At 52.4% G+C, this 13,106-nt stretch overlaps 5 protein-coding genes across 5 annotated transcripts; 3 read left to right on the top strand and 2 right to left on the bottom strand.

The window, feature by feature from the left end:
- Positions 1-377: 377 nt before the first annotated feature.
- On the bottom strand, positions 378-1,807 carry AA0111_g601 (Fructose-bisphosphate aldolase; the record flags this gene model as incomplete). Its single annotated transcript, XM_028652186.1, has 7 exons — positions 378-474; positions 526-584; positions 640-977; positions 1,039-1,306; positions 1,371-1,637; positions 1,691-1,715; positions 1,776-1,807. 7 exons carry the CDS (start codon positions 1,805-1,807, stop codon positions 378-380), a joined length of 1,086 nt encoding a protein of 361 aa, XP_028511808.1.
- An 872-nt stretch (positions 1,808-2,679) lies between these two features.
- AA0111_g602 (hypothetical protein) lies at positions 2,680-3,339 on the bottom strand (the record flags this gene model as incomplete). Its single annotated transcript, XM_028652197.1, has 2 exons — positions 2,680-3,087; positions 3,136-3,339. 2 exons carry the CDS (start codon positions 3,337-3,339, stop codon positions 2,680-2,682), a joined length of 612 nt encoding a protein of 203 aa, XP_028511807.1.
- Positions 3,340-4,013: 674 nt separating this feature from the next.
- AA0111_g603 (Ubiquitin carboxyl-terminal hydrolase 16) lies at positions 4,014-5,876 on the top strand (the record flags this gene model as incomplete). Its single annotated transcript, XM_028652208.1, has 1 exon — positions 4,014-5,876. The coding sequence occupies one exon, from the start codon at positions 4,014-4,016 to the stop codon at positions 5,874-5,876; it is 1,863 nt and encodes a 620-aa protein (XP_028511806.1).
- A 693-nt stretch (positions 5,877-6,569) lies between these two features.
- On the top strand, positions 6,570-8,239 carry AA0111_g604 (hypothetical protein; the record flags this gene model as incomplete). Its single annotated transcript, XM_028652219.1, has 2 exons — positions 6,570-7,219; positions 7,270-8,239. The coding sequence occupies 2 exons, from the start codon at positions 6,570-6,572 to the stop codon at positions 8,237-8,239; spliced, it is 1,620 nt and encodes a 539-aa protein (XP_028511805.1).
- A 1,723-nt stretch (positions 8,240-9,962) lies between these two features.
- Positions 9,963-11,759, top strand: AA0111_g605 (hypothetical protein; the record flags this gene model as incomplete). Its single annotated transcript, XM_028652230.1, has 1 exon — positions 9,963-11,759. One exon carries the CDS (start codon positions 9,963-9,965, stop codon positions 11,757-11,759), a length of 1,797 nt encoding a protein of 598 aa, XP_028511804.1.
- Between the last annotated feature and the right edge of the window lie 1,347 nt (positions 11,760-13,106).

Consider the following 13,106-nt stretch of genomic DNA (forward strand, 5'->3'; position numbering starts at 1 on the left):
CCATCAATCACTATCAATCACTCTGTACACATGTTTTCGAAACACTCTTTACATTATATTCATCAAAATGTAAACATCCGACGTCTCCATTTTGCAGTAGAAAATTGCATAGCAAGGCGCATCAAGGTTTTAACCAGATAGTAAAAGAAGCTGCAGCGAGAAAACTGAAAGGTGATGGAGAGTTTTTGTTCTCCTGAGAAGGCAGTTGTAATTATCATCAACACCTATGTCTAAATTTGCGATTTGCATGTCATCAAAGTCGTGATCGCGACGCGTCCGAGCCGTAGCCGGGTCGCCGCCCTCCTCTCACGCCCATTCGCCAACGCCTTTTCTCCGTTAACCGAGTTCATCTCTGCTTCGGAATGTTGAGAAGCTTTTTAGGCCTTGCCAGCAGTGTAGAAGTCATCGAGAGCAACCTTGAGCCTCTGGCTCATGGTCTTCTCACCCTCGCGTACCCACACCCTCGGGTCGTAGCTGGCAAACGTCAGTATATATCTCACATAAAGTTTGTATAGGAATACTCACAACTTCTTGTTGGGCTTGTCCTCGCCGTCTGGGTTACCAACTTGAGTGAGGAGGTAGTCCTAGAACAGGAAGTCAGTATATGTCTCATGACCATTCCATATAACCGCAACTCACCTTCTTGTTAAGGACGTAGTCGCGAACACCCGACAAGTAGGCCCATTGCATATCGGTGTCGAGGTTGACCTTGACGACACCGTATGAGATCGCCTGACGGAAGTCATCGACAGAGCTGCCGCTGCCACCGTGGAAGACGAGGAAGACGGGCTTGTCGTCCTTGCTCTTGACTTGCTCCTTGACGAACTGCTGGTGCTTCTGGAGCAATTCGGGGCGGAGCTTGACGTTACCAGGCTTGTAAACACCATGGACGTTACCGAAGCCAGCGGCGATCGAGAAGTACTGGGAGACCTCGCTCAAGGTCTTGTAGATGTCAAAAATGTCTTCAGGCTGGGTGTCTAATTGTGGGTGTACGAAGTTAGTGTATGTCTCACAGGCAGTTCGTACAGGCACACTTACAGAGCGAGTTGTTGTCAACATCCTCGTTGTTGACACCATCCTCTTCACCACCGGTGATTCCGATCTCCATCTCCAAGAATTGCTTCATGGGAGCAGCGCGCTGGAGGTACTTCTTGGTGGTCTCAATGTTCTCCTCCTTGCTCTCCTCTGAGAGATCAATCATGTGGGAGCTGAACAGCGGTACGCCATTTGCCTTGAAAAACTTCTCGTCCTCGTCGAGCATGCCGTCCAACCAGGGCAGAAGCTTCTTGGCGCAGTGGTCGGTGTGCTGCAGATTTGAAAATACGAAGTCAGTGTATGTCTCACATGCATTTCGTATAGGCACAACTCACGAGAACAACGGGGATACCGTATGCGGGCGCAATTGCGCGGATGTAGTGAGCACCGGCGATGGCTCCCTGGATGGAAGCGCTCTGGTCCTTGTTGTCGACGCCCTTTCCGGCGAAGTATGCGGCACCACCCTGGCTCATCTGGAGGATGATGGGAGACTTGGCATCGCGGGCAGCCTCGAGGGATGCGACGACGGTGGAGGAGGAAGTCACGTTGATCGCGGGGATGGCGTATCCCTCGGATTGTGCGTGCTTGAAGAGGTTGTAGACCTGGAGTATGTCAACTGCTTGCTCGAGGCAAAGGCGAGAATCAATTCGCGTACATCGTCACCGTAGATGACACCAGTCCTAAGGCGATGGTTGTTAGCGTCAGCTCATGATCATGCGAGCGGGGTCCATGTAACCTACTTTCCCTTGAGAACCTCGGAAGCTTGAACCATGTTTGCGATTGTAGTTGGTGTTTGTTGGGGTATGGGTATGTGTTGGATTGTAGAATTCAGAAATTGGGATTGTGAAAAGGTGTAGGTGTAGTATGGAGAGAGAAGTTTGCGCCGTGTTGAGAGCTATCTAGTTAAAGTTCAAACATGGTAGTGGGGTTGGCGGACCACAAAAAACAACCCCGCTAATGACCGCAGCAGTGACGCAGCTGCTGGTTCCGCGCCAGCTTCCCTCACCAGGCCTACCCACGGCGCATGGTAAAAGCAATTCAACCCCCACGAATTTTTCCATTTGTGAAATATGATACGTTGACTGTTGAATTTTCTCATTCCTGCGTATCGCACAATGGCCTCACTCAATCATTTGGCTCGCATCCGTGGAAGGGCGCATTCCATCATGCTCGTTTGGTCTGAGACACGATGATGCTTCACGGCCGCGCTCTGAAGTCATGGCGGGGCCGCTTTCGCTCGGCAGCGCGGAAGTAAAGTGGACTGTCTTTTCACCTTAGCTCGGTGAAGCATCATTGCAATCCACAGGTGACATGTTGTCCGAGTCTCGCCGCAAAACGCTATCTCGCCTTACGCCTCGAATTACCGAGCCAGCCACTTCTTCCATGTTACTCAGCTCCGTCTAGAGCATGCAAGGTCCCACCAATGAAGTCACTCTGATGATGCGGGACAAGACATATGCGCCATATCGTGATCATAATTGAGGTGTTGTTGAATTTTTCCGATATGCGGAAATGCAAATGACATGGATGGCACAGGTATATCTTTACAGCGAGGCGGAGGAATCCTCGGAAGGTGAGGTTCTGGGCCTCTCCAGATGTCCGGAAGTTGGGGTCTACGATATGTTGCGGCCAGTTAACCAAGCCTCATGATTCCGATCCCTTCGCTCTGATCCGGATATTCCTCACGATAGGTTCCTCTACGCCGGGTAACCGTATCTCGGCCTTGAATGTGCCCAGCTGCTTGACACGCGATGTGTCGCCCTCCTCGTGCCCAGAGAGGAACTTGACGTCTGCCTCATTCAGTATCACGCGGGCCGCCTCGTCGTTGTGCGCCAGCGCTCCCTTTATAGTGGCCACGAGATCGGTGCTTGAGACAGAGCCGTAGATAGCATCTGCAGACGCCTTCTTGCCCATCGCCGCTGCAGTCAAAATGTCTGCTGCACCAGACGCACCCATGCGCCCGCTCGATGGGCTGTCTTGCTCAATTCGCTGGCGGTAAAAGTCGATCGTGGGTGGTACAAACGCATCGAGGAGCTCCATGGATCGCTCAGGCTATTCTCGTCAGTATTGGTGGTTACAACGACCAGACACGGGACATACGCTGAGCACATCGATTTCAATCGGCCGTACATAGTGTTTCGGCTGCTTCATGAAGTCGACCTCCTCTTCCTCCGCCTCCTCCAGGTTCAGTCGTACGCCATATGAGAAGTCGCGGCCCATGTCCACATCCTGCGCCTTGAGCTGCTTCATTTGGGTAGCGGGAACATAGTCGGCGACGCGTGCGGGGAACCATCGGTTACGCATGAGAGAAGGGTTGAGCGGGACATATGAGCCTTTGTAGTATTAGCCATGTCGAACTGGTGTTTGTTGTGACCACTTTGACAGCTTCAAGGGACTTGCAAAGGGCACATGTCAAACTTCTGCAGTAAATGCATCGTACCTGCGCGACCGAATCTTGGCACATCCTTTAGTAGCTTCACGACAATGTTGCGCTCTGCCTCTTTCGCCTTCTTTGAGATGGTGCGGGTCTGCTGCGACGCCGAAACCCCCAAATTTTGCCGCGTCACCCTCCGTATACACGACGTGCACTGCGGGAGCAGCGTCGAGGTCCTTAGTGAAGCCATTGGGCGTGTCGTGGTGAGGCGTGCTTAATTTCAAGAAAAGTGCAAGACGTCCATCAGATGTGGAGATCCTTGCGACGGAGGGCGGAAGGTGCCAATGGCCGGTGCTACTTGCCGTAGGCTCGGCATACTTTGCGCCCGCCTCACGAGCAAACGACAGATGACGGCCAGCGCGATATCCCAAGCTGGGCAGCAGTCAGACCATGGCTGATGCGGTAGTCAGCCATACTCTACGCCCTATCCATAGCATTTTCGCAGCACAACCTTAGCACGACCGAGCACAGCGTCCGCGACACCGTACACGACCCCCGATCCTCCATCCAATCCCGCGGTAGCGGGAGTGACAGGCGCCGCAAGATGCCTGAGAAGCCCCTCACAATTGCAACCTACGCCGCAGGAGCCTCCCTCGCCGCCATTACCCTGGTCTACGTCTTTGGCCCGACGTACTTTCTCGACGACGATGCAAATGCAGCTAGCAGTAAGAAGAAGGGCGTAGTGGGTCTCAGCAATGCGGCCAACGACTGCTTCATCAATTCTGTGCTGCAGGCACTTGCCGGCCTGCCAGACTTGCGCATATATCTCATACGAGAAACGCACAGGCGCATGCTCGATGGACCAGAAGTTTATGATGTGGACCCTGAAAGGTTGAATGCCGAGACAGGGACCGCAAGGCCCGCAAAGCTACAGGGCCTGCAGAGAGGCATTCTGACCCATGGACTGAAGGACATCCTCGACAAGCTTAACGAGCGGCCTATATACAAGAAGACTATCTCTCCGCAACCCTTTATTCGGTCGCTCGAGCATGCATTCGGCACCCGGATCAGCCGGCAACAGCAGGATGCGCAGGAATTTCTCCAGATAGTCACCGAGCGCCTATGCGACGAGTACCATGCGGGCGGAAAGGCCAGGCGACAGGCTACACGGTCAGGCATCACCATCACAACTGGGGACGGCGCATCGGAAAGGAGAGAGGTCGAGCAGCAGTTCGGCGCAGCACCGCCTGAAGGCTCTGGTAGTGATGGTGTCGAGGAAGAGCTGGGAGAGGACGAAGCACCCGCAGATGAGGAAGGCTTTCCGTTCGAGGGCAAGATCGAATCGCAGATTGAGTGCGAGACATGTCACTTCAAGCCGAAGCCTACCGTGTCGACCTTTGTCACTCTGACCCTGAACGTACCGCAAGCCTCTTCCACCTCTCTCAACGCCTGTCTTGACGGAATGCTCAAGGTTGAATACATCGACGATTTCAAGTGCGAGCGCTGTCGGCTAGAGCATGCGCTGAGGAGCAAAGATCATCAGCTTTCGCGAACAACTGACCCAGATGCACAGTCGCTTTTACAATCAGACATCGCCAAGATCCGACAAGCGTTGGAGGAAGACCCTGAACAGCCGCCTGAAGGTGTCGAGCTTCCGGATACAAGCCAGGCACCCAAGCGTCGCATATCGCGTCACATGTACATCTCGCAGTTCCCCAAGGTTCTTGCGATACATCTGTCACGATCAACATTCGCCATCGGTGCTGCCTCGACGAAGAATATGGCCAAGGTCGCCTTCCCTGAAGCTCTGCCTCTGGGTGGACTATTAAGCCGCAAAAACTACCGCCTTCTTGGGATGGTCACACACAAGGGCAGTCACAACAGCGGTCACTATGAATCCTTCCGCCGTCAAGTGCAGCCTCTCCCATTCTCCACAAATGCGACGCTTGGTACTGAAGGCGCGTACAGTCGCCAAGCCAGTCCATACCCGTCCGCAGCACCGTCAGTAGCACCTTCAGCTATGCAAAGCCCGCGGATCTCAGCACTTAATCTCTCCAATACGGTGGACCGCGGCTCACCAGTCCCATCCACACCCACACTGAACTCTCCTTCGACACGGTCGCTATCTTCCCAAGATACCATACCTTCTTCATCAAGAGGGCCAGCGCCGACTTCCGCGCCGCGGATGCATGACTCTGATCCACTGCAAACGATACCATCCTCTACCGAGACAGGAACTGGTAGCGATTCTTTGTCACGTACGAGGAGTGTCCGATCGCTGAAGGAGCGCGCATCAGAGAAAGCGTCATCGATAAAAGAGTCAAACCCTCTGCGACGAAAGTCGAAAAAGACAAGCAATAGATGGTGGCGTATAAGCGACGATAAGATCAAGGAGAGCAAGACGTCCGAAGTCTTGAACATGCAGAAGGACGTATACTTGTTGTTTTATGAGCTGAACAAGATTTGACCCCAGAATAGATAGCTATTGTACAGACAATGGCGGGTATGCGAATCTGTATCTCTGAGATACCAATGGTGACGGTGAAGTGGAAAAGCTTGGGGTAGATATCACTCGATTTGAAAGCGAGACACACGAATGAAAAATGTGTGACATGATGCAATTAAATCAGTACAAGTGATCGAAAACACCTTTACTCTCAATACTTCTAGGACCACCTACGATACTCATGCACCGCGGGTACTACGTTGCTGGAGTGGCTTTATCAGCAATGATCTTATTGGCCAACGATACACGTGGCGTTCTTCACCCAACGGTAACTACCAATCGTGACAGTGCCTAGCCTGCAATGCAACAACATCAATGCTACGCTCGTAGTCAAACCTCACCTCCCCCTCATTTGTGTTGTCCGGTCACCAAAAAGGGCAATTGCCGCGCAGACCTGTTAGTCGCCCGGTCCTCCGCATCGTCTAACACGTATCGCATTCCAACGGGCTGAAGGAAGCTGTCAAACACATAAGATACGAGTACGCTTGACTTGGTTCCGACGTTGTATGCAATACATTAGTCCGACCCAATCTATATCAATAGCTGGAGGGGTATTAGCCATACCGATCGGTTCCTACCCTGCACCCATTACTAGTATCTTTTCAAACCAATATCTCCTCGCTTCAACACAGCTTTTGTCGAAACATCAGCAACATGCCAAGCCTCGAAGCAGATGAGACAGCTTTCCTCCAGGCCGTGGGAAAGCAGACCTTTACGAATCCACCTCGCGTCCTCATCATCGGGGCAGGGAGTCGTGGCACTGCTTATGCTGAAGCCGCGCTTTCTTCAACAAATTCTATCATCGCGGCTGTATGTGAGCCCAGTGACTACAAACGCTGTGAATTTGGTCGCAAATTCATCTGGGGCAGTGGGAATGAAGCCACTGGCAACCAAGCATTCCGTAGTTGGAAAGACTGGAAGGAGTATGAGGTGAAGAGAAGAGAGCAAGAAAGAGCTGGTCACGACGTAGACAAAGGCGTCAATGCAGTGTTCGTCTGTGTACTCGATGAGTTGCATGAGGAGGTCATCTGTGGTATCGCTGACATGGGCGTACACATCTCGTGTGAGAAACCGATGAGTACGAGGTTGGACAGTTGCATGAGGATGTACAGAGCACTCAAGGCCCCCAACGGCGAAAGCAACGCCAAGGAAACGATCTTTGGCATCTGCCACGTCTTGCGCTATTCGCCGCATAACATGTTACTGAGACATCTGGTGCTTGAGAAAGACGTTATTGGAGATGTGCTAAGCATCGAACATGTCGAACCGGTTGGCTGGTGGCATTTCTCACATAGCTATGTGAGGTATGATCAACCTGACCACTGCTTCTAGAGTCTAGTACTAATAGAAACAGGGGAAACTGGAGGAAAGAGTCAAAGACTGCGCCATCTTTGCTTACAAAATCATGCCACGATATCGATTTCCTCATGTGGATGCTCTGCTCGCCTGGTCCGAACGCGGATAATGCGACACCTCACCTTCCTTCGTTAATCACATCTACAGGGTCTCGCAACTTCTTCCGCAGGGAGCGCAAACCGAAGGCAGCTGGGTCAGCTACGAACTGTCTTTCCTGCGGGCACGAGTCTAGATGCGACTACAGTGCGAAGAAGATTTATCTCGAGAGGCATCTGAACAACGGCAACGCGGATTGGCCAGTCAAGATTGTGAATCCAGAGATCGAAGATATCTACAAGACTATGGGAAAAGAAGCAGCTGGAAAGCAGCTTCTCAAAGATCTGGCTGAAGACTACAGCGTCGACGCTCCAACCAGTGAAGTAGAACAACGCCCATGGTTTGGGCGATGTGTCTGGGAGTCAGATAATGATGTCTGTGATGACCAGATGGTCACTATCACCTGGGATGACGATTCCATTGCAAAAGACGACGATGGCCTACCTTTACTATACGGTCGCGGCGCAAAGACAGCGCAATTCCACATGATCGCTTTTACTGAGAAGCAATGCGAACGGCGAGGGCGTATCTACGGTACCAAAGGCGAGATTGAGTATGATAGCACCAACATCAAAGTTCACGACTTCTCCACAGGGCAATCCAAAACCCATAGTCCCCATCTTGCAGGCGGTGGTCACGGCGGGGGTGACGAGGGACTTGCGCGACAATTCCTGATGGCGGTCAACGCTGTCGACGCTGGCGCCATGCCTGCGTCAGACGCTCAGCGACAGTACCTCGGATGCGACCTTGAGGAGGCGTTCCGCAGCCATGCCATGGTTTTTGCGGCCGAAGACGCTCGAACGAAGCGCCAAGTGGTCGACTGGAAGAAGTGGTGGGCCGAGTCGGTGGAGTCTCAATTACACCAGCGGTAACCTGGCATGCGTAAGGGATGATGACAGTTCAGGCCAGCAAGGAGAACACGGAGGATAGTTTCTATCGGTCGCCGAGATTTGCGGCAATGTACAAGGGCGCCTAGATCAAAGCATGACATCGGATGAGGCTCTTGCGAAGCTTGTGAAACCGAGATGAAGGCTGCCAAACCTCGCGCCAATCCGCTGTCAGCGCTCGATGAAGCAATTCTAGCCCCAGGCACGTTTGACAGTTAATCTCCGATTTCAGGCAATTAACGGCCTTTTCGCAGCCGGTTTCGTCCCGTCTGGGCTATATTTGGTGACCGTGCCTGCGACTAATATCTCCCCTTAGGGTAAACATGGGCGCTTAATAGACTATGAGGCTCAAGGAAGACGATGGGTAGGGCTGGAAATTTTCTCCACGAGAGCGTTTCCGGGTGCAACGTTTGGGAGTATGGGCGCTTGGATTGGCAGATGGATTTGGGGCCAGTCAGATTGCCCGGTTCGTGGTACATTGGACGAGAACGACACTCGCGCTGTCTTCGGGAGCGTCCGAACCTCAGTTTGCGCTTTTTTGTAGGTCAAGCTCAAGACGCCGCTGGGGGCTGTGCATGGAGTCGAGTCGCATAGCATGGCAGAGGACAGCGCAGCAGGTGGGCGAGGCCCAAGACCCGGAAGAAACTTGCTTGACAACAACGCGGTGAACGCGTCGACGTGTGAGCGGTCTAGGAAGCGTGTTATAGTCGTGAATACACTTCTCTCCGCCCATTGTGAGTCACTCGTTCGTGCATGGCGGGCATGCGGGAAGACGCATGTCGCTCCGCAGAAACGAAACGTTGGAGCGTCGTGGTCCAATCATCCCGCTTTCTTCCATCGATGACTCTTAACGGGCTGCAGATGCCCCACGCAACGCGGGACCCAGCACGGACTACACGGCAGGCGCTAAGCGGACAACACCATGGCCGTCCATTCGTCCCTTCGCGCTGCCAACGTCAAACTGCCGCCCCGGCGCCCATCGAGAAAAGTCCCTCAGTGTAGTACTACACACTAGAACTCTGCTATGCGGCGCCGAGGCTGCCGGTTTCATGTTATCCAACCGCCCCATGTGCAGGCGCCTCGCTGGCCCGCTTACCGCTTTCGTATACTTCTTCATAGCTGTAGCCATTGAGAGGCTATATTCTCATGCCACCATACTACATCGAGTATGCAACGCCTCAAGAATAGCATAGCCAGAGTCGTTCGCTAGCCACGTACTCGCCCAAGCCAAGCACCAGCAGCGCTATGTTTCAGACGCCTTGTGAGGCTCGCATGTTGTAGAAGGATGCTCTGATACTGCCGCCAGACCGCCAGAACGTCTACCGGTCCAACTCCCCGGGTGCTGGCCCTTCGATGGATCGTGTTTCAGATGTTTTAGCGCGAAGTGGGCGTTGGTTCTCGTGTCTCTACGCGGGGAACAGGAAGGATAAGAAGTCTGTCTGTGCCGCAATCCACCAGCCCATCAGCTTCTTCAAGCACTTCATCTAGAGCACTGCCCGACGAGTCGATTGTGTCTCATTTCCTTTTCCTTCCCTAACTTCTGCGTTTTTGTCTTAGACACCTGGAGCTGGACTCTGCTACTAATCGCTATTCGATAATCTCTTCCTGTCTCTATCCTCAGTCTCCACAGCGTAAGTCACTGTTTTTATCCTCTAGCCGAATCATTGGTGCTGATACAACGTAGTCTGGTAGCTTCACATCATTCATCATGTATAGCCGTCAAACAACACCCCCGACTGCTCCTTTCAACTACATCCCGGGCAGTGTCGGCTCGGACGTCACATACTACTCTCAAGCCTCATCACCAGAACCTCAACTCGCTGGTCCTACCCCTCCACGGTCACCAGTTCGGCAATATGGACCTGTTCTCCTCCCCAAGGTCCGCATGCAAGATCAAGTTGCCGAGCCCACCAGTGGTCCCATTAGACATCGCAGGACGACGTCTACCTCATCCAGCATCGGCTATGCCTACAGCCCTTATTCACGGCCAGCCTCGATGGCTCGTCGTGATTCCAGTCCTTTCAACCACAACATCCACAATGCCCACAGCACAATGACATCTCCCGTGTCAACAGCTTCCTCATATGACTTCAACCTCTCTACTCTCAACTCTCCCATCACATTCGCACAACAGCCCGAGCTTCCACGTCGGTCTTCGTACGTCAGCTCGCACTCCCGCTCTACTTCAGCCAACCGAGCCCGCCATGCTCGCGCTGGCTCTGCTGGAAGTGTTGATGAGCAGGTTATCAGCCGATATGGCTTCCCCACCTACCGCAACATGCCCAGCTACGTCACTGCTTCAAGTGCGCCTCAGTCCAACCTGAGCCTCGTCACTTCCCTTCCATCGTCTTACTCTTCGGTTCAAGACATGCCCAGCTTTACCTCCACTTGCACTCAAGACTTTGTTGTCCCAGAGTTCGAGGCGGCGCCGGCTGTGCAGTACCCCTCTTTCACAGATGTCAGCTTTGACAGCTTTCAGCAAGTCCCTGCTACATCATCTCTGGTCGAGTACCTCTCCTCTACCAACCCCTCCCCATCTCTGGTTCGCCGCGTCACTAGCGCACCACGCGGCATCAACAACCACTTCTGGTGGGACATCCGCAACCTTCGCAGCTGGGAAGACTTCAACATTACCACTATCAAGTCCATCCCCTCGGTCCTTCCTCTTCTTGAGGTCCCTGTCCCAGCCAACTACCTTCCTCAGCCCTGCCGTCAGAACCTGCAACCAGAGAACGAGTCAGCGCTCCAAGACATCTGCACAAACTACTACGCCAACAAGGTCAACGCTGCGCTCAAGGTTGCTCAGGGAAACTCTCACATGGTCATGCGCGCCATCAAGCCCGTCGCCGGTCAACGCCAACAACCAGAGTTCGTCTCCAACTACCCCTCTGACTATGAAAAGACTCTCTTCGGTGACAGCCGCGGCCGCGTCGTCGGTCTCGTCAAGTGCTACGACCAATGGAACACCGGCATGCGCAGCGAGTCACCTCCCAAGCAAGTTCTCTACCTACAGGGTCTCGCTCACCTCCACCGCATCATGCGCGAGCACGGTTGCCGCTACGGCTTCATCATGACTGAGATCGAACTTCTCTGCGTCCGCTGTGGTGGCCCATCCTCCTTCTCCACCCCCGACCCTACAACCGTCAACGCACAAACTGGCGTGCCCATTTATGGTTACCTGGAGACCTCTGCTCCCATCCGTCTCTCAACTTCTGGTTCGCACCCTGAGACTGGCGACATCCAATTGACCGCCGCCCTCGCTCTTTGGTACCTGCACATGCTCGCCAAGGAGAACCCCTTTGAGGGTATGGGCACCTGGCGCATGGACGTTGGTGGCCCTGCTGCGCTGACCAGGCAAAACTTCTTGGACAAGGACACTTGGATTCCCAAGCCGCAGCTTGGCGAGAAGAGGGAGGCGAAGAGGGTTAGGGGTTGGGTTTTCCCTGATGAGCCATTGAGTAAGAGGGAGTGTGGTAAGGGAAAGAGGGGAAAGTCTATTGGTTAATTGGTTGAGTTTGGTAATGGTTATGAGGAATGATGGTATGATGAGATGATGGATGATGGGATGGGATATGATAAAACAGCTGCTGGTCAGCATAAGCTCTCTTTTCGCATTGAGCGGCGTTTTCTTTCTATTGGGCTTTAGCAGCATTACCAGGCGTTTTCTTGATAACACAGCATTTACATGGCGCAATAGTTTGGGTTAAATATCTTAGTAGTTCAGAAGCAATGGTACTTCCCACCATCAAAACCGTCCCTCATGCTTTGTATGGCACTTGCTTTTGAACTTGAATACCGGATTGGAGGTACCAGCCACATCACATGTGCCAACTTCTCGGCCTATTTCTCAAAATATAAAGACCACTCAAGCTCTCAATACTTATACTCCTTCATCACACATCTTACCTCGCTCTCTCAGAAATTGCTTTCACCATACCTTATGAAGACGTCTGTCTTCCTATCTCTGGAAAGAAAAAGACAAACATGCGATGTCTGCAAGCTTGAGAGAACCCCAAAAGCAACCCGCACCAGCCGCATGATCATCTTCTCTACCTTCTGGCTCCCAAGAACAATCACGGGTACCAGTCGTGTAGCTTGCACTCCCCGAAGAAGTAGACGGATGCAGATACGTGCATGTGCTGTCTCTTATGAGGGTATAAAACACTGCTCAGCTTTTGGGGAACCTTCTTTTATTTATCACACCCTACTTCTAAAATGCTTAAAACGAACCCAAAAAACGCGCTATGGACTTTTCTGCGGTCCAGAAAAGAAAGACTCCCACAACATGCTGTCTGCCTCGTCCCTCCAAAAAGAAAATGGTGTAGAGACTGTAGTATGGAGTGTTTGATGCGACCCGATACAGAAAACAGTATAGCCATGTTTGTAGGAGGGCAGACGACCACAAAGCGACAACAAAGCACGCATGATATGGTCGCTTGCTTGATTGCTAACTTCAAAACTCGCTTGACTACTATCATGTTGGCGCTCGTTGTCTCGTCCGTTTGAGATTTGGTCCTCAAAACTGACACGACATGCTAGTCTGTAGATTTGTGCTTGGACCAAAGATTTGATACATTCTCGTGGGTATTAGGTCTTTGACTCTTGACAACGCATCCAATGTGGTACGTACACAGTCCAGAGATAACGATATATCTCCCAAAATCTACGACATACACAATCATGCACTTCTGTTGACAACAAATCTTCACTAGAGCGAATTTTTGCCCCTTTGTCTAAAGAGAAAAAGGACCCAAGAAGCTGATGCTTGGCCAAAGAATTGCGTGAAAAATTGCACATGAGATAACTTTAGGGTTACGTACTACCTCATGTGTCATCTTGACTGGAGAAGCCG

The sequence above is a fragment of the Alternaria arborescens genome (genome assembly GCF_004154835.1).
Source record: "Alternaria arborescens strain FERA 675 chromosome Unknown contig_1, whole genome shotgun sequence".
NCBI classification, from domain to species: domain Eukaryota; kingdom Fungi; phylum Ascomycota; class Dothideomycetes; order Pleosporales; family Pleosporaceae; genus Alternaria; species Alternaria arborescens.